Source organism: Sesamum indicum, linkage group LG4 (genome assembly GCF_000512975.1).
Source record: "Sesamum indicum cultivar Zhongzhi No. 13 linkage group LG4, S_indicum_v1.0, whole genome shotgun sequence".
NCBI lineage: Eukaryota > Viridiplantae > Streptophyta > Magnoliopsida > Lamiales > Pedaliaceae > Sesamum > Sesamum indicum.
In genome coordinates, this window is record NC_026148.1 from 15,001,982 (window position 1) to 15,028,495 (window position 26,514).

General features: G+C 37.1%; 2 protein-coding genes across 4 annotated transcripts in view; both read right to left on the reverse strand.

Annotated features, from left to right (window-relative positions):
- Positions 1 to 7,698, reverse strand: part of LOC105161097 — an 8,625-nt gene extending 927 nt beyond the window's left edge. Inside the window, exons 1-2 of the mRNA XM_011078675.2 lie at positions 7,307 to 7,698; positions 1 to 397 (exon numbers count right to left, since the gene is read on the reverse strand). Coding sequence (XP_011076977.1) covers positions 1 to 397; positions 7,307 to 7,478 — 569 coding nt within the window. The 5' untranslated portion in view covers positions 7,479 to 7,698. The remainder of the gene's footprint in view (positions 398 to 7,306) is intronic.
- On the reverse strand, positions 13,439 to 26,514 carry LOC105161099 (homeobox-leucine zipper protein REVOLUTA-like). Of its 3 annotated transcripts, none has more exons than XM_011078679.2 (18): positions 24,975 to 26,514; positions 23,598 to 23,757; positions 22,797 to 22,897; positions 22,625 to 22,715; positions 22,446 to 22,544; positions 21,992 to 22,105; positions 21,786 to 21,869; positions 21,431 to 21,583; positions 21,268 to 21,342; positions 18,859 to 18,965; positions 18,194 to 18,356; positions 16,799 to 16,978; positions 16,508 to 16,585; positions 15,835 to 15,969; positions 15,111 to 15,436; positions 14,352 to 14,457; positions 13,936 to 14,085; positions 13,439 to 13,779 (listed from the first exon to the last, which is right to left on the reverse strand). In XM_011078679.2, the coding sequence occupies exons 1-18, from the start codon at positions 25,211 to 25,213 to the stop codon at positions 13,633 to 13,635; spliced, it is 2,508 nt and encodes an 835-aa protein (XP_011076981.1). In that variant the 5' UTR covers positions 25,214 to 26,514; the 3' UTR covers positions 13,439 to 13,632. The 3 variants fall into 3 exon arrangements, with proteins under 3 accessions (XP_011076981.1, XP_011076983.1, XP_011076980.1); XM_011078681.2 differs by having other exon boundaries at positions 15,111 to 15,427; positions 16,799 to 16,981; XM_011078678.2 differs by having other exon boundaries at positions 16,799 to 16,981; positions 24,975 to 26,513.

Below are 26,514 nucleotides of genomic sequence, written 5' to 3' on the forward strand. Positions count from 1 at the left end.
CTTCTTTGTCGAAGAGGTCCTTTTCTTGGAAGAAAATCAGCTACAGTATCTACAGTCAGAATCCCAGCTACATATCCTTTATTTAGACTAAATTTTCCATCCAAACCTCCAATTTTGAAATTATCACTCCCCACGAAGAATGAATCTTCACCAGAACTTCCAGTTACAGCAACCAGGCAAGTTCTTCGGCAGCCCTTTGGTATTGAGAATCCAAAGAGCATTCCAACGAGCCTGTCCATTCTCAAGACAAAATCTAGAGGAAAAGAATATTCAGGAAAGAAGCAACTGCAGTGCGTCTCAGTGACTTCCCAGCAGTCCTCTATCCTGGCCTCACGAACAACAATCTCAGGAGATATAGTTGGAAATAATTCAGCCACTTGACTGGCTCTACAAACCCCTGTATACAGAAAATTCCTTTGTCAAATTGTTTACAATCTCGGAGAAGAAATAAAGAGGGAAAAGGAATCTTGAAGAAAGTATCTCGACTATGAAGAAAGGAAGTCGAGAGTTCGTACAAGAACTTTGTTGAGCCATGTTGGATGCCTGCAAGGCATTCCAAGACTATCCATAAACTGCTACATGATGGGACACAGATAGATTTCAAATTCGAGAAAGGGGTATACTCTTTTCTTATTCTCTCTTATTGGAAAAAGTGTTCACATCAAGAATTTTTTTCAGTAAAAAGTATTGATAAGATCATAAAATGCGAGCACACACAAAGTCAAGACCATAATCCCCAGTTTTCTTTTTTCCTCATTTTAACAACAATGCGAACATTAGTCCTTATGTTCAGATGGTATATTGTACACATCATAGTAATTTACAAATTTCTCATCAGTTTGCATCACTTTACCACTTCAACTCTGTATGGATACCACTGAGAAGGCTATCTGTAATTCTCTATTACTAGAAAGTTTACGAAAGACATTATTTTAGTTTGATCCAAATGTTGAAACAGCTCCAAGCATTACTGTAAGAATTTGCTTCACACGTTTCAAAGTCCATCTGTTGCCTCTTTCAGGTGTGACATTTTGATTCGAAGTCTGATATAGCTCCTTCAAACTCAAGAAAGGAATTAATTTCTGTGCTTTCTTCAGATGGAAAGAACACAAAATGATGTAGAATGAACACATCTGATCCAATGAGACTTAAAATTGACTGAGAATTACTGGAATTCCATAACCAAAGAAGCACCAAATCAGAAAACATACAGATAATCTGATCAGAAACTATTTGGACGTACTAGTTATGCGACCCACCTAATCATCAAACATCCTTCATATATCAGAACAAGTGTCTGTTTCCTGTCATTTATGTACTCATATTACATTTCCTCTTCATATTTCTTCAAACACTGTTCTAGCCAGTTGCTGCCCTTCAACAACCAAAAAGCAAACTCATCTAACTCTAGCTTTGCCTCTAAATCTCCCTTTCTACGCACTAAGTAATTAATAGGCTTAAGCTAGTTTAAACATATGATAAATTTTAGTTCACCACATCAGATTGATTATCAAGTGTCAACTGTCAAGCAAAAGATCATATCAACTGTTATTCTCAAACGAAGCACTTCACAAACTTGTCGCATTTCCCAGCCAAAATGCGACTTCAGAGGGTGACCTTGAGATCGAGCCATTAAATTAGACAGTTCGATCAAGGGCTCAGCTTGATTTGGGGGAGAATTGAAGACATTAGTAGCTGACGACGTTGTTTTTGGCGATTTAGGGCACAATCAAATTGGGGAAATAATTGGGTATCGCACTGCTGAATTGGACGCCCAAGACAGGCCAACCAAGGGACACGTGGAAGTGAAAGAGAGGCTGTAGCTGGTGCGGCTGAGGGATTGCTTTTGAAGCCATTTTGCAGAAACCAGAACCAAAGGCGTGCTGAAGAAGGAAGAAGTTAGAGACAATGGCTGCAAATTCTTAAATGTTTTTGGGTTTTACTATTGTATGAATTTTTGTGGAACTCCACGTAAAAGGGATGCAAAAACTTTTGAGGCATTATTATAAAATGAATTAAGTCTGGTTTCTCTCCCATCTCCTTTCTGTTTCTCTCCTTTCCCACCCCTTTTCTGTATATGATTCTGCAATACTCCTCTGACCATAACAATTGGCCTCAGAGCCAGCCGATCCTTGGACTTGTGAAAGAAAACAAATGGCTGTGGAACTAGACTCAACGAGTCACAAGAATTTCGAAGAAAAACAGAACTGAAGCTAATAGATGAGAAAGCAAGGCAAGCTAGTTTAGAACAAATGCACGCTAGGTTGGATCAGATAAATGAAACCCAATATGGGCTGCAAGCTGTTGTAATGAACATGGAGCATACAATGGTTAGTATACAACAACAGCTTCAGAGTGTTGTGGAACAATTAGAACATTATAATCGGAACAAATCCATACTGGGAGATGGGCTCACTCCAACTTTAGAGAAAGGTTCATCCTCCAGAGTCACTGCACAACATTCAACTGGAGCTGAAGATCCAACCTCAACCAACTCTGCAAGTTATGATGCCATTCATAGGATGGAGTTTCCTCTTTTCAATGGTGAGGAAGCAAGGATCTGGATTAGGACATGCCTGCGATACTTTCAAATGATCCCCATCCCTGAGGATCAAAAGGTTCATTTGGTTGCCATCCACATGCAAGGTAAGGCTGAACTTTGGTACAAGGGCATGTTGCGAAGAGAGGAGTGCCCTCGTGGACAGAGCTCATATTAGCTGTGTTGGAAAGGTTTGAGGACCTGGATTATGAAAGGGTGGTGTCAGAGTTTAACATGCTAGATCAGGAAACTACTGTGAATGCTTATTTGGAAAAGTTTGAAAAGTTAGAGGCTCACATGCTCATATTCAACAAGAACGTGGTTGAGACCTTCTTGATGATGAAGTTATATAAGTGCATTGAAGCAGCAGATAAAGGGTATGTTGCTACTATCAAGCCAACCACTTTGAATAAGGCCATAGTGCTGGCTAGAAAGCAAGAGAACATGGTAAATGCTATCCTTAGAAAGACCACCCAACATCAGAAAAGTAACCCAAGTAAATCCAGAAGGAAAAGAACCTTTGTTACAAATGTGATGAACCTTACACACCTGGACATAGGTGTAGGATCAGACATGTTTATGTGTTGATGAGTGAGGAAGAAGCTAAGGCTTATGAAGAAGGGGAAGAACAACTGGAAGGACCTACTGAAGAAGGAGGAGGAGATGTTACTGTCTCATTTCATGCTATGTGTGGAAGCATCAACAGCAGCACTCAAAGAGTTAATGGCAGAGTGAACGGTAAGGAGATCCACATCCTTATTGATAGTGGCAGTACCCACTGTTTTGTAGTTGAAAAAGTGGCTCAAGTGTTGGGATGTAAACTTGAACCAACCACACCTATGATGGTCAGGATTGCAGATGGGGGAAGAGTACTAAGTAAACTCTTCTGCCCAACTTTTTGCTGGGAGATACAAGGTCATGAGTTCTCACATCCTGTGAGAGTTCTGAAGCTAGGAGGTTATGATTGTATATTAGGCTGTGAGTGGCTTAGTGGAAATAACCCTATAGAACTAGATTTTCATCAATTGCAAGTTACTATCACTCAGGCAGGGAAGAAAGTAATCTTGAAGGCTTCAGCTGAAAGGGCAGATCTGAGAACACTTTCAGTATACTCATTGAACAGGTTGCTGAGAAAAGGAAGCTGTGGAGTAAAGGGGGAGCTCTATGCAACTAAAAAGGCTGCATCTCAAAGTGAGAGGGATCCTAGGCTGCTTGAACTAATCCACCAGTTCAAGGATATATTTCAGGAGCCTAAGACCGAATTATTACCAGATGCCATCCCCAAGAAACAGCACCCTTACAGATATACCTTCAAAAGACTGAAATTGAAAATATGGTGAAAGAGATGCTGGAGAGTGGGATCATTAGAACCATCCAAAGCTCATTTGCTCACTGTGCTGCTGGTTAAGAAAAAAGATGGAGGTTGGAGGCTATGTGTTGACTACAGGTGCTTAAACAAACTCACTGTCAAACATAACTTTCCTATTCCTGTTATTGATGAACTATTGCATGAGTTACATGGTGCAAAGTATTTCTCAAAGATAAATTTGAGATCAGGATATTTTTAGGTCAGAATGAAGAAGGAAGACAAACCCAAAACCAGCTTTATCACACATAGTGGGCATTATGAGTTAGAGGTGATGCCTTTTGGGTTATGCAACGCTCCCTCTACTTTTCAAGCACTGATGAATCATGTTTTTGAGCCTTAAATTTGTGTTGGTTCTCTTTGATGACATTTTAGTATACAACAAGGAATGGGGTATACACATGTTACACTTGAGAAAGGTATTGGAGTTACTAAGAAAGCACCAACTTTATGCAAAACAGAGCAAGTGTTCCTTTGCCCAGTTGCATGTGGACTACCTTAGGCATGTAATCTCAGTGGAAGGAGTGGCAACAGACCCCAGAAGGTGGAGTGTAAAAGGATTGGCCGGTGCCTGCTTCTGTAAAAGCCCTATGAGGTTTCTTGGGACTCACAGGTTATTACAGAAAATTCATAAAAGCGTATGGAGTCATCAGTAAACCATTGACCTCTTTACTAAAGAAAGATGCATTCTTATGGAACTTTGAAGCTGAATCAGCATTCAATAAACTGAAGGAGGTGATGACTAGTGCTCCAGTGTTAGCACTGCCTGAATTTTCTCAACCTTTTGTAGTTGAGAGTCTTGAGACAGATGCTTGTGCAAGGGGTATAGGAGCTATCCTTATGCAAGGGGGCAGACCTATTGCCTACCTGAGCAAAGCCTTGGCCACCAAGAATCTGGGATTATCCACTTATGAGAAGGAATTCATAGCTGTCCTACTAGCAGTTACAAAGTGGAAGCACTACTTGCTAGGGAATCATTTCATCGTAGGGACTAATCAAAAGAGCCTAAAAGATATACGAGATCAGAGAATTAACTCTATTTTGCAGCAAAAGTGGGTAGCTAGGTACGAAGTTCAATACAAGAAGGGGAATGATAATAGGGCTGCAGATGCATTGTCTCTAGGCTGAAGCATGATACTGGAGCATGACAGGATAGGGTCTCAGTCTAATGCTATTTCCACTCAGATACTTCTGTGGGTACAGGAGTTGCAAGCAATCTATGAAGGGAAAACTCTGTTTCAAATTGTCATTCAAGCAAAGGTCATTGACACACTATCCTACCCTAACTACAACAATGAATCTGGACTACTAAGGAAGAAGGCAGGATATGTGTAGGGAGCCATGGGGGAATCAAAGATAAGATCATCAAATCTCTGCATGACTCAGCACTTGGTGGGCATTCTGGGATTAATGGCACTACCAAAGAATCAAGCCATTGTTCTACTGGCCCACTCTAAAGGAGGATGTTCAAACTTGGGTGAAAGGATGTGAAATTTGCCTTACCCTGGACTGTTGCAGCCTTTGCCCATACCTGAGCAGGCTTGGTCATGTATCTCCATGGATTTTATTGAAGGATTAACTAACTCCGAGGGCAAGGATTCTATCTTAGTAATTGTGGATAGGTTGACAAAGTACTCTCATTTCTTGGGCAGACACAGAGAGTCAACCAATGTTTGGAGGATTATTTGAGATGCATGTGCCATCAAAAGCCAAAGCAGTGCACAACAATTTTCACACTGTTTTGAAGGCTACTCCTTTCGAGGCTCTATATGGTTATCACCCCATCAACTATCTGTTGGACCTGATCTACAAAACCATCACACTGATGTAGAAGAACTGATGCAGGAGAGGATTAAGATGATCCAACTACTGAAGGATAACTTGCACCAAGCCCAGAAAAGGATGAAATTGTATGCAGACAAGAAGAGATCTGAGAGAGAATTTGAGGTGGGAGATGAGGTGTTCCTCAAACACAACTTTACAGGCAAACTTCTGTTGCACTCAAGAAGCAGTTGAAGTTGTCTGCCAAGTATGTTGGCCCCTACAAGGAGATAGAGAAGGTAGGGAAGGTGGCCTACAAACTTGCCTTGCCACCTAGAACCAAAATCCATCCTATATTCCATGTATCCTTGTTGAAGAAAAAGATTGGAGCTTAGTATTTTCCTTCAGTGGACCTGCCAGAATTTTGAGGACGAAATTTAAAAAGTTTATCCTGTGGGTATCCTAGCTAGAAGGCTAATTCCAAGGAACAATGTTGGAGTTCCCCAGGTCCTAATCCACTGGTCTCATGCCTCTCCAGACCAAGCCACCTGGGAGGATTACAGAGAAATGGCTTCCAGATTTCCTAGTTTTGATCCTTGGGGACAAGGCTCAAAAAAGGGGGAAGGAGTGTTGCGTTTCCCGACCAAAATGCGACTTCGAAGGGTGACCTTGCGATCGAGGCCATTAAATTAGACTGTTCAATCAAGGGCTCAGCTGGATTTGGGGGCGAATTGAAGACATTAGTAGCTGGAGATGTCGTTTTTGGCGATTTAGGGCATGATCAAATTGGGGATTGCATTGCTGAACTAAACGCCCAAGACAGGCCAACCAAGCCACGTGGAAGCGAAAGAGAGGTTGTAGCTGGTGCTTCTGAGGGAGCTGTTGCTTCTGAAGCTTTTTTGCAGAAACCAGAACCAATGGCAAGTTGAAGAAGGAAGAAGATGGAGACAATGGCTGCAAATTCTTAAATGTTTTTGGCTTTTACTTTTGTACGAATTTTTGTGGAAGTCCATGTAAAAGGGATGCAATAACTTTTGAGGCATTATTATGAAATGGTTTCTCTCCCATCTTCTCTCTGTTTCTCTCCTTTCCCACCCCTTTTCTGTCTATGATTCTGCAAATACTCCTCTGATCATAACAAAACTTCATAAGTTTTATTGGATAAGAACAATAGACCAATCCACTTTAGTCACAACTCAGACATATACATATTAAAGTAGAATCTCAAATCCCTCTAAAAAAAAAAAGTCGAATCTCAAATCAGAACAAGAAGATACAAGAATACTAGTACAAGAAAAGAAGAACCATTCGTTATTGTATGAATATATAGACATATAACAATATCCACACAACAAGAGGATCAGGTTACTCCTTGTCCTTGGAATCACTGGTCCATTCAGTCTACCTGTTTATTCAGCATTCTGCACCTAATAACGAGACAATCTTGGTTGCCGAGAAAAAGGGAAAATTTGACTGAAAATTTACAATCTAGTTTGTTTGAATCGAATACTAGAATAAGTATTTGAGTTTCCTCTACTTCAGCCACCTTGTGTCTTAGTCTAATGAGTTCCACTTTCCTCATATTCTTGATCCATCATCACACACAAGCACACAATAAAAGGTGAAAATTTAAGTCATACCTGACATGTGGGGACCGGGAGGTGATGAAGAGAAGACTGAGGTGGGAATTCCAAAATGAGAAATCTTGGGAACTGAAGAAAAAGATTGATGCTTGAGATCCTTGATTCTGAGAGGGAGGCTGCTGCTATTCACCACTGTTGTCATCCCTCCAAGAGAAATCATCATCTGCATACCTCGCCAAGTGGAATTGCAACCTTCTCCTCTCTTTCTCTCTTTCTCTCTCCACTGTTGGAGATAGAGATGGAGAAGAAGATATTTGATTCTTGGGACTCCCCCAGATTCCGGGCTTCTGCTGTTTCACAGTGTGATTGTGTGTGTGTAGAGTTTCTTTGCACTTTCTTGGGGTTTGGTTTGAAGGTAAAAGGAGGCGACGCCAGACAAGTGACAATAATGAATTCCACGTCTCTGTCTCATTTTGATTTTTATTTTCTCATCAACCCCCTATTATTGGTTTTTTTTTCCCCAAATAAAGAATATATAATTTTATTAATTGACAAAAATATAACAATTATTAATAAATTTTTGTGTCAATATTCCGCTTAGACCTCCTCTAAAAAATACAAAATTATACTTTTCTTCCAAATATTTTAAAATTACACTTACAACCCTTCCATAATTCTCCATTTGCATCTGACCTCAATCTATTAGGATTTTAACAAAAAATATTGACGATAACATGTTACAAAAATTATATAGAAATATTAAATAAGGGGTAAAATTAAAAATTTACACAAGTTTTTTACTAACGTCAATATTTTTTCTTGCAAACCTTAGCAAAAGATGGTCAAGTGTAAACATGAATTTCGTAAGGGTATAAGTGTAAATTTGAATTTTTTTTTAATAAAAAAATATAATTTTATATTTTTAAATAGGGTGTAAGTATAATTAATCCTAATTATTAATAATTTATAATTATTTAGAGATAAGGTCGAAATATCTTAGTTGATCCTTGAAAAGATAAGTAAGAAATAAGTCTCGAATCAACAAAAAGTTCTAAAGGGATTGAGGTCACCTCTTGTAAAAATATTTTGGCAGTCAATTTAGATATAGTTTATGGATTTAGAGGTCTTAGCAAATAATTGAAACATACTTGAATATTTAGTTTTGGGATTATTCATAATTATCCACCAATGTACGGATGATATTGGGATTTTCTCGGATGATGACGTGTGTCCAGTATCGAAGGGTCCAAATTTTGGGTTGGGTCAAGTCGACTCAATTCGACCTTAAACAAAAAGGCGAAAATCCTTTCTAACTTAAGATATTTTTAGCTTTTCAGGAAGTAAAAAAGAAATATCACACTTTTATGTGCAAATATAGTTGAAAACTCACGAACTGCATAAGAATTGGTATAATTTTAAACTATTATTTTGTAAGTAATCCCATCTCCCGAATTACAGATTTAATCAAATTATGATTTAGTGAAAAAATAATTGATGCAATAAAATTTAGCTTATGGTAAATTTGAGGGTTAAAAGCATATATTATGCCTTAGTTGTTAGAAATATTCACATTTATTTAATTTGTAAATTAATTAATTGTTGACTGTAGGTATTTATATTTATAAAATTGTTAGCTCGTTCTTGATAATATATTGTTCAATTAAAAAGAAAGGATAAAATAATTAATAAGTATTTTTTTTATTTTCTTTTCATTAATCTTTTTTATTAAATTGCAATAATAAATTCTTAGTTTGACCATCAAAGTTCAGCACATATCAAGAAAGGGTGAAAAGTGAAAGGCCAAGAGATTGCCGAAAGACTTTTGGACCAATTAAACTCCCAAGATTTATAACATATATTTTTAATTGATTGAAGATAGTTTAATTAGGATTGATCATAATTTTTTTTTTTTAAAAAATGACCAAATGATCAAAATATATAGTTTTTTCATTTACTACATAAATCGTGATTTTGAAAAATTCGCTAATTGAACTCCGTGTTTGTTTTATATTTTATTTATTTTTATTATTATGATAATTATCGATTTTCACACACGAATATTTCACTTATAGATTATATTAATGTCTCAATTACTTTCTAATTTTTTTTCTAAGAAGACGTCGGATCAATTTTCACACACATTATATTTTATATAGTCGTTTGTGTTTTCATTTTCAGGTTTCAATCGTCAATAAAAATATGTATTTTTAATTTTGTATAAATTTTATGTGAAATGAGAATATATTTAGATTAGTTAATCAGATTGTATTTTATATTGAATTGTGATGTCAAATTAATATATTTTCAATAAGAATGCGTATAAGCAAACATGTTTTTACTTGAATTACTATTTTAAAAACTGAAAATGGAAACAAAAACAAGCATACATACTAGTAAAGATTTAAAAATTCACAGAGAAGTATTTGCTTATTTCACATATCAACAGGGTGAGGGAAAGTAAATTGCATTTGACCCTTAAAGAATCTCATAAAGTTAAGGCACTTAAGGTTTTCCCTTGACGAGCTAATGAGCTAATAGGACTAAAAGGCTTTGTTAGCTAGGAGGCTCTGAGGTTGATAGGAGAAACCCCGATTTGTCAAAAATACTCTTAATGAGGGGTATTTTAGTAATTTAACCGCGCATGACCCAAACCAAATCGAAATGGGTCGGAAAGAACCCGCCCCGCAAATTGGAGACCCGACATGAAGATAGCTGTCCGATTAGAGACGCGAAACGTCCAGATGATGACGCGTGGCCCAACCCACCGTACACATATGGAACTATAAATACTCTGACGCATCATTTTCTGAGGTAACTGTTTTCTATTTACTTTTGACCTACTATCTCATATCAGACATTTTTACCTCGATCCACTCTAACTTGAGCGTCGGAGGGTCATTGTCGGGGACGCACCCGACGAGCATTCGTATTTTCATTCTCAGGACCCTATCACTAGATCACATGAGGATACGTGGCCTTGATCGACAAACCATCGTGGTCGCATATTTAGAGCTCGATTAGTTGGCGCAGTCTGTGGAAAACTGAGATCGCTGAATTTGAAATGGAAGGATCTTTGAGGAGAAATGTGTACGCGAGAGAAGAAGTTGCTGAACTAAGAAGCCCCACCCTACACTTAACTAAAAGGGAGTTACATAGGATGATGGAAGAAGAAAGTAGAAATGTTATAGTTGATTATGAAAGGCGAACGGCCACACCGGTTGTGAAAGAAGCGGCTAGAAGACAGTTGTTTAGGGAAGAAGCCGAGAGGACGATGGAGGTAGCAAGCAGGAGGGACCAAGAGCCGACCCGGGACCTGGGACCTCAGAGGCCGGATCCAGCAATCGAGGAAAAACTAGACGGGAACCAGCAATATCTCGAGCAAAAGTGGATAATGTGAGCAAGCAAATACAGCTCTTGGGGAAGCAGATCGAGGAGTTGAAGAGGCAAGGGGAAATAGTCATATCCCGATTTGTCAAAAATACCCTTAATGAGAGGTGTTTTAGTAATTTAACCGCGCATGACCTGCGCCAAATCGAAATGGGTCGGAAAGAACCCGCCCCGCAAATCGGAGACCCGACATGATGATAGCTGTCCGATTAGAGACGCGAAACGTCCAGATGATGACGCGTGGCCCAACCCACCGTACACATATGGAACTATAAAATACTTTGACGCATCATTTTCTGAGGTAACTGTTTTCTATTTACTTTTGACCTACTATCTCAGATCAGACATTTTTACCTCGATCCACTCTAACTTGAGCGTCGGAGGGTCATTGTCGGGAACGCACCCGACGAGCATTCGTATTTTCATTCTCAGGACCCTATCACTAGATCGCATGAGGATACGTGGCCTTGATCGACAAACCATCGTGGTCGCATATTTAGAGCTCGATCAGTTGGCGTAGTCTGTGGAAAACTGAGAATCGCTGAATTTGAAATGGAAGGATCTTCGAGGAGAAATGTGTACGCAAGAGAAGAAGTTGCTGAACTAGGAAGCCCCACCCTACACTTAACTAAAAGGGAGTTACATAGGATGATGGAAAAAGCAAGTAGAAATGCTATAGTTGATTATGAAATGCGAACGGCCACACGGGTCGTGAAAGAAGCGGCTAGAAGACAGTTGTTTAGGGAAGAAGCCGAGAGGACGATGGAGGTAGCAAGCAGGAAGGACCAAGAGCCGACCCGGGGACCTGGGACCTCAGAGGCCGGATCCAGCAATCGAGGAAAAACTAGACGGGAACCAGCAATATCTGGAGCAAAAGTGGATAATGTGAGCAAGCAAATACAGCTCTTGGGGAAGCAGATCGAGGAGTTGAAGAGGCAAGGAGAAATAGTCATACATAACCGTAGCTCGCCTTTCATCAGTAAAATACTCACACAAATAGCTGAGCTTGGCTTTAGGATGCTAGACCTGCAAAAATATGATGGGACAAAGGATCCTTTGGAGCATGTGGCAGCGTTTGAGTTAGTGAACCTATACGGACAGTTCGGTCCTATCATGGCTAAACTTTTTGTGACTACTCTTGTAGGTAAAACGCAGGAATGGTTTACGAGTTTGCCTGCTGGAAGCATTGAAACATACGAACAGCTAGCGCAGAAGTTTAGCTTCCATTTTGCGAGCAAAAGGAAAAAGAAGAAGTCGGCAACTCATTTATTCACCATCCGCCAAGGGGAGAATGAACCTCTAAAAAAGTTCATGGGTAGATTCAATAACGAAACATTGGAGGTACAAGATTTGAGAATTGATATGATGGTAAGTATATTGATTCACGGATTGAAAAAGGGTCCATTAGCCTCGGCGCTAGCACGCGACCCACCAGCAAACGTAGAACAGTTGATGGAGATGGAGCAAAAGTATATCGATGAGGAGGAAATGAACGTAATGAAAGATGGGGAGTGGACAAGGGATCGAGATCGGAACTTTTTGAGGTCACAGGAAGCTAAAGAAGGGGGTAGCAGCAAGCCCGAGAAAGCAAAAGAACCCCTTTAGAAGCCAAAATTTCATAACTATACCCCATTGGGGATGACCAGGTCGAGAGCGTTGATGATGGTGGAGAACACGGATGTGCTAAAGTGGCCAAGGCACACCGGTACACACCCTTCAAAAAATTTTCTAACAAGTATTGCAGGTTCCACCGCGAAAAGGGGCACGACACCGATGTTTCCAATTGAAGGATGAGATTGAAAGATTAGTTAGGCAAGGGTACTTCCGGGACCATATACTAAAGGAGCTAGGAGTCGCCTTTTAGATGCTAGGACTAGAGCTGGAGATAGAGCTAGACGACGCAACTAAATTATGGTATATGGCAGCTATACGGGAACAAATAGACTTGAAAGTCATGGAACTAATTGAGCTATTTGACCTGAGCTAGTCTGACTGAAAGAAAGAATAGGACAAACAAGTCTACTATTCTATGACCTAGCGGCTGAAGACAGGCTATAAGCCTGGATGTAAACATTTCTCCTCTAGAAAGGCACCGTTCATTTCCCTGTGAAGTCCATTGTGGTCTATCCTGTTTTTATAATCTCTCTTTGAATTAGTATTTTGCTGGAAAGGATATAGTTAATTTCACTGTGAAGAGAAGAAACAAAATTGACGGATAATCTATCTGAAGGGTGTCAAAAATGCTTGTTTTGATAGGCAAAAGCTGTTGAGTCAATTTTTGTTTATTATATAGACCTTGGTGATAGGATAGGTAAACCACTTACTCTATTCTTCCTTGAGATGCCTGTTTGTTCTGACAAGAAGACCATATGTCATGTAATGTAAGACTCTACACCATTCTTTTTTTATTTGGTGATAAAAGAATAGGACCAGAGTGTGATCAAAGTATCACATCACTGTGGATTGGAATGTCTATTCTAAGTCACAAAGGTACTACTTAAAGGACAAGTCCCTTTCTATAGGTCCAGGAGATGCAGAGTAAATTAAAATCACTTCTCATAATGAAGCCATAAGTCTACTACTGCAGACAGGTTTGTATTTAAGTCGATTCAATCCACTTCGATTACACCTCAACGGGACGAGGTGCTTGTTCGTGCAAAATATCTTATATTTATATGGTTAAGGTATTATATGCACTTAGGGGTTGGTATCAAATCAGAGTATTAATGACCAAATCTAAATACCGATAAAAGTTCACAAGACATAAACTAGAGGCAAAGACTAAAGCCTTTTAGAAACTAGTGAGGCTAAATGTGCAAGATAGATGATTGATTTACGTCAATAAACAGGGATGCATTCACGCCCCCAACACACAGTCTCATGAATACGAATCCTGGCAAATCTCCAGTTGTTTTAAACGGAAACGGTTAATGAACTCTATAAGACAGCCGAAGTTACTTACAAACTCGTCAAAGTACCAAGATAGCTCAAACAACTCAAGTAAAGGACCAATTCATGAATGCTAACGCAAGGCAAGGAACAGAACCATCTGAACCCTGTACCTGCCACACCACTGCTTGTTCATACGAAACCCGACGGTTCATTTCTGATATGCAGTATCCAGGTGGTAAAATAGCATACCCCTGCCAAGTAGAAAGAATTCACATGTCATAATCATTTTCAAGAAAAGGGGAAAAAAGAAGAAATTTCTCCATTTCTAAGTTTGAGAGTGTCTTAGTTGCTGCAACATGCGGAGCAATCTTCAAAAGGGGTTGTTGGAATTTTCATTCTAAATATACCTGTTGCATTATAGTTGGGAGGATGGAAGATAGTGAGAAATTATTAGAGCCACCAAGTATCCTATCCACCGTTAAGGATAGCAGATTGTTTGCCGTGGTCTCTAGCAAGTCAAGCCCAGCTTGGTTAGCGTACAGGCACACTGGCAGAGACTGCATCCAAGCAGAGCAACTTATTAGTTTGTGGCAATGTTGGCGATGGTCTTACAAACTCAAGCTTAAGAGTCATCTTTATCTTTCCAAGTCCTCTTCCAGCAATAAAGCACCAAAACAATTTTGATATGTAGGAAGATAAAAGCAATATAACTGAAGTGTTTGAAACATGAAAATTCATGGTTGCACAATAAATTAGTTCAAGATATGTGCATCTGCAATTGGAAACATGCATCTGAACTGAAAACATTAAAGCTAACATGTACCGTGAATGCAAAACACAGTATAGCATACTGGTGATGCCGTATCAGTTCCAACAAAGAGTCGGTACTCGGGCAGTTGCAGCCAAATATCTCCACGCCTAAATTCGATCTGCAAAAAGGTTGCATCCAATAATTTAAACATTGTTTGATGCCACAAAACGACTAAAACTAGGATGAATACAATGTAGGGAGCTTTTTGCTTATATCATATATTCCAAGTGCCTGAAGCTATATATTTTAGTTTTGTTGTTAAACTACATTTTTGTCCTTCATGTTTACCATTAAGTCAGTTTCAAACCATTTGGTTCCACATACTTCATAAGTAGTTCACAACCCCTCAATTTCTTGACAAATCCAGTACTTAACATGAAAACTCTATTTCTTGCAAATGGAGCACATTATCAATGTTTCAAACTTAAGGGACTATAACCGAGGAAACGTAATCTATTCAATACATGTGAGTAGTTCTTTGGATTTTAAGGACGTCAAATGCCCAAGAGCATTTTTTTCTTAAAAATGGTAGTATGGACTAAATTTGAAAAAGACTAAATTATATTAGTTACAAATACGGGGGACCAGAAATGCCTTTAGTGACATAAACAAATTGAAAATGTCAAACAAACTAACACTCACTCTTTATATTAGAACCATGTACTTCTTATACATCAGCAAGATTATATTTAAATTGTATAGAGTAAGAATTCAGAAATTTTGGGATAAGTTTTTATCTCAAGAGGTAATTTAGAAGGTAGTTTTACTTGCCTATAACTCTGGCATATCAAATTAGCAAGGGTGGCAGCATAAGTCGAGTCTGGCGCAATCATGAGCCTAGTGGCTGGATCTGATTTATTGGAGGCCGTTTCAGGGTTTGAACCTGAAGGCATTGCTTCCAAAGAAATATTTTTCACATAGGAAATTACATGTTGGACATATTTCCGAGCAATGGATGCAACTTTGTCCTGAAGATGGGTCTCAAAAGGAAATTGAAAGGCCAGAATCAACACTGAGGATGGCTTGCTTGCGGCTGTTCCGACATTAGTAGCATTAGATGGCCCAGTTGAGTTCATATTGGCTGATGACTGCAACCCCTGCCCGTAAGATAGAAAATTAGAAAACAAGAGAATATAAAAATCACATACTGAACTAGCACCTAAGATATTCAATGAAGAAAATTTTATTGCATATCAACTGAACTAATAACCTAGCAGAATGAGATGCAGATTCAGATCAATATCAATATCAGACTCCTTCCTTTCCTCCATTAAGAAAATAATGAAAACATAGACTTTGAGAAGATTATGATTTTTACATTGTGCCAAGAATTTGTATCTACTAAGAGGATTCGAGCATGCAAAATCTATGTGAAGGGAGGGGGAATCTTATTTAGCAAAACTCGGTTTCAAAGAGGACTCTAATATCAGCTAGCTTTTTTCTACTTTTTATTAATATTCAAGAAAAGTGGAAACTGAAACAAGAGGAATTTAACTGCATTTGAAGGCAATGATATGATCCGAAATCCAGAAGATAATAGAACAGCATCATTTGTTATAGTTCTGTCAATTGGTGCAAAGATTAGTTCTGAGCAAGCTCCGACGCCAGAATCTTCCATTCCATTGCAAATCTGCATTAATAATATAAAATCTAATATATCAGGTTCCACATAAACCATGTCACCAAGCATTCTCTATGGTGAAGATCTTCAGCAGATCCATTCATCTGCGCTTGATAGAAAGATGGAAAATGGACAATTTGGATAAACAAATACCCATCTAGGTATTGGGTCAGCCCGTGGACTGTGATTTTTCAAGAAAGAGAAATTGTACAACCGTATTTGAAAACGGAACCTATGATTCTCCCAATCTGAAGGTCCATCCTTCAGAACATACCATGAAACAATCAAAAAAATGTTTATACTATATTTCTTAGATGTCTGAAGCAGGAAGAGGAGAATGTCTTGCCGCTAACTGTTAATGATCCAAAATAAGGCACCCTGGAAATAGAATTTGAGACTTTCAAGATAGTAAATACTCGTAAGAGGGAAAAGAAGAAAGAAAAAGAGAAGAGGTCCGTGTCAATGTTAATAAGAGACCATGTCCAAAAGGGCCAAAGAGAGAGATGTACAAATATGAAAGAATCATGAGAGGAGAGGATGACTGTACCTGCAAATGATATAAATCACCTGAAGAAACATTATGCTGAGGGTGAGCAATGCGATCAAACCGCAGAACTTCCAATATCTGAGATGTAAATAAGAAGAATTAGTATGCAGATATGATGACTGCCTGAATCATTATATTATGTATATAAGTTTATTAGAGGCAACTATAACTTAATTCTCCATTCCCAAACTTCAGTTCTTTTACTTTAAAATATTATCATCCAACACCTCATCCTCACAATTGGTGTGGCCAAGCAGCACACCAGTTCCAGATAAATTGTATGTACTCGACCTCATCCTCATAATTGGTGTGGCCAAGCAGCACACCAGTTCCAGATAAATTGTATGTCCTCGACCCTGGAAATGCAAAGCAGGCAGGTCCCAGAAATACTGCACTATGATCAGCTAAGTTGATATTCATCCAACAAGAGCGGCGCTCTTTCAGAAGCATCATCAGCTTTGCAGGCAAAACCTTCTGCCAAGAATAAAATATACTGCTGATAGTGCCAAAATACGCTTGATGCAGATCCATGGTTATAAGTTTATAAATAAACAAGATACTCAGGTATGATATAAATTTTAGATAAACATAATTTGCAATTGACACGAAAAATAGCAGTCAGAGTCATGCTTGAGCTTTTTTAACTAAATCAAGGATCTTGATAACCGAAAACAAGCAGCGTAATTTCAAGTACTTAGAGTATAAGAAAGGGTCCACTGTGTTTGCTTCTTTCCATCCTTCCACCAACCAATTCGTAAGTTGTTTACAGAACACCTTCCACCAGAAACTTCTACTACTAGAAATCTTTGGTTACCTTGCCACATGAATGTCAATGATCCAAAAAGACACAACAATTTTGTCATTTTTCCGCAATAGATACAGGCCTTCGACGGATGAACCAGTCAGAGGGGAAAAACAATTACAGTTTTCTATAACCTTAGTACACCTTATATCGTGACCATCTGCATGAGGAATATACATGACCGAAAAACACTTCTTATATTTCCATGTCAAAAAAGCGCATGTGTTTGCTAATATTAGTTTACTGATGCCATTTCCATGAATTTGCTTTATTGAGTTGTAAAGACCAATTTGGGTCAATTTGCGAAGCCTAAGTTTGACGATTGGATGCCTGGCATTCAAATTCAAACTTGCAGTCAACTCCAAAGCCAAAGGAAAGAAGCTCCATGATGGTGATACTGAATTAATAATTCCTATCACAGATAGTTTCCTCCAGGATATTGATGTGAAGACAAGAATTGTGAATGGTGGATTAGCAATCACTAGCTCCTATAACAAACAGTTCCTCCAGAGAAAATATTTGAAAAGACAAGTGCGTAATGATAAGATTAGTAAAACTAACTTTGAGATATTTATCTTCAATATATAAATCAAAACAAGAATCTGAAGATATTGCTTAAAAGGAAAACTTTAACTAAATTCAAGCTCATCAGGACAGTGTAGTTACTTAAGGGAGACTATTCCAGTAACCAACAAATAGCTAGAATGTTATGAAAAAGCATTGAATAGAATATCCAATATATCAAAAGCTGTATCAAAAAATTCAATTCACACAAAAGGCAATATGTGCGTGGATACCTTCATCCAATATAATCACCATTATAACCAAAGGAGTATACTATATTAAAGGACATATTTAGGGGAAAGAATAGACTTATAACTCACTTGAAGTAGCAAAGAAGCTTTCATGCAAATCACACTATCATAATTTCTGTTGTCTTCAAAATTCTTAAGTCGCTTAACGGATACAATGATATCACCAGGGGCATCAGCATCCAACAATGTCCACCCATCTTCAGTAAAACCAGTGATTGCATCATTGAAGCCTCTAAACAAAACAGCCACGGACGTTTAACCAAATTAAAGAACCAGTAGACTGCACTAAAACTCTGTTGTGGTTCTTGAAAGTGCAATAAAATATCTTTTGGTCTGGACAAAAGATAGCCTCCTTATTAGAGTTCATATTATACAAAAAACAAGATAGATATGTGTAAATACAATTATTACAAACTGTAAGACTTTGAGTCACTGCAAACCCTCTTTGAAGCCTATTCATTCGTAATCCGTTTTTATCAGGCTTTTAGCTTAGGAAAGCAGTCATGGCCCAGGACTAAAATGGGAGCAATGATTTTCATTCTTAGAAGTTCAAGATTTATGCTCCTTATAAGATATCCATATCATATGGCCTTTGCAAACACACAAAAAGACATTCTGTTAGACCTTAGAGCTAGATCCTTGAGGTGCACTATTCGTTGGAATGAGGATGCAATAACCCATATACTGGAGTAGTGAAGCTAGTCGTGGGATGATTGTGGGTTCAAGAATGTTACCTACTGAGTCTTTGGCTGAAAGATCTCAGAAAAGCAGGTCCCTCACCGTATGCATGTGATCTTTTATCATGTGTCTCACTGGCAGTATGCTCAATATACTCAAGTGCCTTCATAGAAAAAATGATTTGGTTATTTCTTTGCTCGCAAATAATTGATTTATGTTCTGAGACAATCCTTGAAAAAACATGAATTAAGGATAGAAAATTAAAAAAAAATCAATGGCATAATCAAGAATATAATACATGTGAGTTGAGCATGATCAGTTTCTCCAGCACCTAACATAAGAGACACCTTTGAGAAATATGTTAGATTGAGAAGATATAAACTGTTTTCTCTTTTTTGACAAATACACTCTTCCAGAAATTGAGAAAACATTCTGATTGCAAAAGAAATGTATATGTGATAGTAATCCACTAAGCTGAATCAAATTTTTATCAAGAGTACATCTTTGGAAATTTATCCTTCTGTTTCAATTGGTATTTTTTGGGGAGAAGGTTTACCTTGAACTTTTTAGAATTTGGGGTAAAGTTCTTCATTGCACTATCAAAGGTTCATTAACATCTATGTATACTCCTGCCCCAAAAAGGGGACTAAATTTTACATATTGAATATCTAATCCATCTTGCTAAAAGATTGCATATATTTATTCACAACTTCCCCAAACACATGCATATCAGAATATCAGTTTAATACTTAAATAAAGGGATATTGAACTAATTCTCTAATGCCCAATTTATGCCCTCACAGCCCCATGGACCCTTCAGAAGCAATGCTGCACAGAGCCAAAATGAATGACAAGGAACTTTTTCTATCCAATATCAGGATGGAATTTTTCCTTGAAGAAAAAATGTAGGAGAAGAACTTCCTGGATTTTACAAGGCAATTACACATATATCAGCATCCAGTACTTATTTCATTGGCAGAGGAACAGGGGCTTAAAAGGGGCAGTCTATCCTAGCCTGGGAAAGTTTTCGGGTTTGTATGGTGGGAACTACAACTTGACATAACAATAGACTTTGGGTACAAGCTCACCCGTATATTGATACTTCAGAAAATTTGAAATTTTGTTGTCCGGTATAATAAATAAATTACCAAATTCCAAGAAAGCACCAAATAGCGCAATCACACTTAGAAGACCTACTTTTAATCAACGGAAATTTTTGGTAAAGCATAACAATAAATTTCGAATAATAATTTTAAACTCAACAGGATAAAGTACCATATGCACACAATTACTAACTTAAGGCCGCTATCTTAATATTTTATTTGTGTTTTCATTGTGAGTGATATTGACTAAAACATCAATCCTTTAGAATTGAAACTCTGGAAAGCAACCAAATATGCAGTGCTAGTAACATCAGTAAATTGGGAGTTCCTTCTTATTTGCATTTGCAATTTTAAGATAGAAAAGGTCATAGCTCTCAGATGACATTATGTCTTCATAATGAAAAGGACACTTGGATCTCCTCTGAGCAATTGAAAATTACACTTCCCCTCAACAAAATTTTTAAATTACACTTGCACCCCATCCAATGATTCTCCATTTACAACCGTAACCCTTACGTTAGGGTTTGGAAGGAAATGATGACCTCAACAAGAAAAAATTACATTAACTTGTAATTTTACACTTCATTCAGCGTTCCCTATAAATTATTGATAATATGGCTAGTGTTTTCATTCATCAACCACTGGTTTTTATTCAATGACAATAACATATATAATATTTTATAACAATTACATCCTTTTGACTTAATATATATTACATTTATCCATTTACAAGTATAAACATATTACTAGGGTATCTCGGTTAATAAGTTACACAAAATGTTGAACAAGGGGTAATATTATAAGTTTATGCTAATTTTTAGTTGACGTCAGCATTTTGTGAAAGAATACAGTTGTAAAAGGAAAAATTCTCAAAGATGGTGCAAATGTAATGTCCAATGTTTTTTGGGAGGAAGAGTAATTTCACTTGTTTAGAGGGGTCAAAGTGTAACTAACCCTAGTGAGAAGGATAAATAGAAAATGAAGTATGTGTTAGAGGTAAAATTTTATGTTACTTATGTCGATTACTTAAATATTTACTTGGACTTATCCAAAGATGTTAATGATTGCTTTATTGGCAATAAGAAATTCAATGATATATCCATGTATGTGTACAGTATGTGCTTGAATAACATCTAGAAATCTACATTTTATCATATATACATTAACAAAAATATAGAAAACCTAGCTTAATTGTTATCAATCCTATTCCAAAATAGAAACCAAACAAGTAAATCTAAAGTATCTACTACTGTAGTAAAATTATCTCAACAAATTTCATCATCAGTGTCAAGTTTAAGATAATATATAAGCAGAAAAGGAAACACAATGAACCAATTTAAGACTGGCAAAAATTTTACTTACAGGAACAATCATATTTTTGGCCACGAGTTCAGATGACTCATAAAGAGGTCGAACCACCTCTGGAACAGATGACGCCTGCACAAGTTTACACCAGTAATTCATCAGCTCCAGTGAAGGAAAGTATATTTAACTTGTAATAGCTAGCCACATAAGGGACTAGTACCTCTAGATCCAAGTGGTCAATAAGATGAATTATTGACCCCCCTTCGCAAGGGTGAATCAAATAGCCACTAGCCAACATCCTGCCTCTCACAAATTCTAGTACAGCAGGTGAACTTGGAACAGCATCAGAACCAGAAACTGATTTCTCACATACCTTAGTATAAACATCAGAGTTAGATTAAGTATAGTCAAGAGAAAACTGTCTATTTAGTAAAATTGGGATTAGTGATGTCTGTGTCTATTATCATCCATGAGATGACCAAGAGCTAACCCTGTTTGAGAAACATAAGACATATAATAACTGGTCAATCCATTCCATGACCATTTCATAACAAGGGGAAAAAAGGAATTTATACCACAAAGCTGCCATCAACTGAAACAGATGTGTATCTTAACGTCCAGAAGTCACGAGCACAGGCCATGGTAGTGGGAGCATAATACTGGAACATAGTCGAAGTTTGTAAGAGAAGTATACCAGAGATTTCAGTAAGAAAATCTTCACACACTAGTTTCTTCGTGAATCACGGGATAAATGCAAAAAAAATATTCCGCCTTCTTTTACCTGTGTGTAAATTAATTCAATAGCTCCCCCATTGCCTGCAGGATATTCGGCAAGTACATCCACATTGCGGCAGTTCCTAGACCAAGAGGCCCGATCTTTGAGAATTTCAATTATCTGTTATGAAACTCAAACAAAAAATTTTATATAAGCAAATTGTAATCAAAACGATGCAACTGTTTGTTTTTCTTTAAGTTTCACCAAGTAATTACTTGTGGTTGAAATTCAGGAGGTCAAGACAATGCTCATGTTTGTCAGTGAAAAATAATAATTCTTGGTTGAATTGAGACACTGATTTTTGTATACACGACCCTCATTTAATTGGTGAAGTCTATCTCACAACATGACTTACTATCCTATAATGAAAACACTAGAGATAGGAAAAGATCAGTTAAAACTAACTTATTTTTGGAGCAAAATGCAGATTGATGGTCTTGCAAGGTTATATAGAGCTTGCCTTGACAGGTTCAATAGGAATTATAGTGCATGCTCGTGCTGCGACTCCAATGCAAGTATCTGAGACATAAATAGCACCAACTGAACTTGGACTGGGAAGCTGAAAGCAAAAAAAAAATGAATGGATCAGTAAACATTAACATTCAAAATTAACTCCAGAAACCTTGCAACATTCACAACCTTCACTGTCAAGATAGCCTTCCAGTTAACGGCAGTCCCAGTAGCTTTACAGAGGAACTCTTCCCTGATCTCCTCAGCCAACACGAGAAGGCTATATGACAAAGAATTAAAATGCAATCAATAATCACAATATAAAGGAACTGCATGCAAATTTATTGTCACTCTACAGTACCTGTTGTTATCAGCACTCCAAAGTGGCAGCTGCGGAGAGTTGGCTCTAGCTGCAAGGCCCAGGTCAGTGGTTTTTGTTGTAGCTTTATTTCTAGAAATTAACTGCATCAAAATAATTGTGAAGGTAAGTATCGGAAAAAGCTTGCTGCTGAATTGAAACTCGCATTTCAAACAGGATAATCATATCAGTATCCTAGGATGCAAACTGATTTGTAACTTCCACTTCTTAACAAGTCTCGATTATGCAAGAGGCTTCACTTTCAATCATGGAAAAGCCATGTAAGGTGGAAGATGAAAAGTCTACCATTCTTCTGAACGAAGATTGCTTCTAAACATAATTTTAATTGTTCATATCAAACTACAAAAAAAGCATACTAGAAAGTCCAAGGCCTATGAGGGGAAAAGTCACCTTACCCTTCACAGTGTAATTATAAAATCTGTATGCCCACTCAAACTAGTGAAATATCATAGAGCAACTAATCAGGTGACAAGAATTGATTGAGAGTTGCACGATATGTTCTTGCAGGTTAATATAAACGTAGTGGTAATATACCCTAATAGATCTTATACTAATGCTGAAGGATATTTGTATATAGTGATGTAAGCTAAAGAATTTCGACAAACATTACATAAGACAATTATATAAAACAATTAAGCTGATGCATCCAAGATAAGGACAAACTATTATCAGAAAAATCATACATCAAAAAGATACCTCACCCAGATACAATAGCAATAAATAATAATGCTAAAGACATTTTCAGGAACAAACAGTACTCCTTTTGGGAGAGATGTAACATACACTGAGGAATTGGGTCTGCAGATACTCATTCTCGCATATTAGTTGGGCTACCTTCTGCTGCAAGCAGTCATTCTCTTCCCTTAAAAGCTCGTTTGCCGCAGCCAACTTCTTGTTTTCTGCCAGAAGTTCACCATTTTCTTTCTTCTGCTTTTCACGAGATCTGATAATAAGGAAAGCAAAATCAGGAATCTATTTTGACCCAATTTTAAGTTTGTTCTCAAGTCAAAAAGTGAATGGAGAAACTCAATGTAGTGCTTTAAAGGGTTTCTTGTGCCCGCCCCCCCAAAATGGGCTCCAGGTGTTGAAGATAAGGTGGAACCATCCAAAACTATCACTTAGGTGATGAGGCATGCCTCTCAGCATCATAATGCACACAGCATAACAAAGAAGATTATGAATAGGTTGAAGAATAAAGTGGAAAAAGAAAAAGAACAGCAACAATATTGTAATTGCTTTTTTCATGCGTTTGTTCTTATACTTGGCATGTTTTAAGGCGTCATACTTTTTCCCTGTGTCTAAACACCACTTCAGTTCTTCGATTGGGCACGTAGCTGATGAAATACCTTTAAATTGCTATAAGCAAACATAATCTTAGAGAAATCAATTATTATCATTCTTCTTTTCTTTGGCATAAAAATCAAATTTCACCAGGTTCAAAAGTATATTTGAGTTTTGCAGATGACCTATACTTTACTGGTCTGTGGGTTAAAATTACCATAACTATAAAAATCCCTTCATATTGATTCCATTCCTATAGAAGCACAAAAGAGAATATATTTTTTTTCGTACTAGAAGAAACAAAGTATTTGGCAACTCTTTAAATAGATAGTGGTAGCCGAAATTTTGGAAAAATCTTTATCTATTTCCTCCTACTTATCAGGTACCCAACAATTGGAATTTTACCGTTCCTCTTTTTTAGGCAATACATACAAAAGACAGCATACATCACCATCTTCCGAAAAAAAACATTTTCCGTTAGCAAGTATACTTGGCCAGCAACTGAAATAATCTTAAACTGATTTCATTTCTCAAGTTGTTCATTGAATATTGTGGATGAATTTTTAAGTCAATTGACTGTTTTTACTTTTAATCATTTGCATTGAGTATTTTCTACAAATTATACCCCAATTTTTCAATAAAAAAACATGTCAAGAGTAAATACTCTTGCAGAAGAATCTAATTGAATGAAACAGATTGTCAACCATGACATAATTGGAAAAAGAATATTTAAATATTTTGTGAACTTAAGTCCAATTAACCAACAGTTTCGCAACAATCTCCTCTTAATTAACAAAACAAAGTCTATTGCTTTAATCAAATCTATCAAATAGGGGAAATTCACTCAAAACGAAAATCTGAATTGGATAAGAATTTCACCTGTGATTTTGGAACCAGACTTTGAGTTGTTTGCTGTCAATGCCTCTCAAATTAGGTTGTTCCCTCAAAATCTTTGACCGCTGAAAGTAATTTGGATTTGAGCACTCAGCATAAACTTTCTCAAGAACCTCAATCTGTGCTTCCGTGTATCGAGTATATTTTGAACCCTGTTCATGTCCACTCTTTGCACCCTTGACCCTTTTGCTAGTTTCTCCTACTGCATTTTCAGTTATTGCCATTACACTACCGAAACTTGGGCTAGAATTAGCACCCTTATATTTCTGGACCAGAATTTGGACTCAAAAACTCAGCTTTGTAAGATCCGTGAACAATTAATCTGATGAAAGGGAATGAAGATCACACACAAAAAGCTGTGAAGTTTCCAGTTTCGACAACTCAAAAGCTCTATACCACTGTCATTGTTGGCATTTTATAACCTAAAACAGCTTGGACTCTTTGTTTGGTAGTGGAAATTTGAATGACCGCCAACAAACCTGATGTTCTTTTACTGCGCCGGTTAAAATTTAGGTGGATTTGAAAAATGAGGCCTTGAACTTCCTAATCTCTCAAATATATGTCAATATTACAACAGGATTCTCATAATCTAAAAAATTAACTCCTTTAAGACCATTGTTATTCGCTGCACCTCATTCCATTGTTTCACTCTGAATCCTGAACATATTACTAGAATCTAAATTGGTTTTGCCTTTTTCTATAATTTTTCATCCCCAGTGGTTACAATATTACATGAATTCTTACTCACCGCATTTAAAACTTTTAAAATCTTGTGCAATCTCAATTTTTCATTAGTAATGCAAAACCGAACCATTAAAATAGCTTGTAATCCATGCTTATAAGAACAGGAAATCAAAATGTTCACAAAAATATGAACACAAATATTTCACATGTGTGTGATTACATGTATAAAATAATAACAAATCATCATGTTGCTAGCATACTTTAACATAAACTGAAAACAGTAAACACAGACTGAGCCCCATTGTCTATAAAAAAGGTAATCAAACATATATATATATATATATACATGTATATATGATCCACAAAACATGTATATATTTGCAATGCTTATTTACAAGTTAAACATTCAAATTAAGTACACAAGCAGGATATAATCACAAAAAATATAATTACAACCAAAGAAAACACAAGCCCATCTGATTTTTAAGGAATATACATAAATGTGAATATGTATTCCGAATTTGCAACAATTAATTATACACAAAGCACCCAATTTGCCTGTATAAATCCAAGTATACAACAGCTACCGATTAGATAAATGTGCCATTAATGTAAACAGGCAAGCAACAAAATTAAATACGAAATTACTTGCATTCACTCTGTACAATAAGAGAAAAATAAATCCATCCATAAATACATTAATTTCCATAGATTTCGAGTTACAAACGCATATAGAAACAAATCGAAAGTGTGTCATTGTATGCAAAACGAGATACGGAACCATTTTGCAGTAGTTTGGCTGTAGCATCCACCAAAAAAGAAAAGCCCCCAGTTCTTCGGT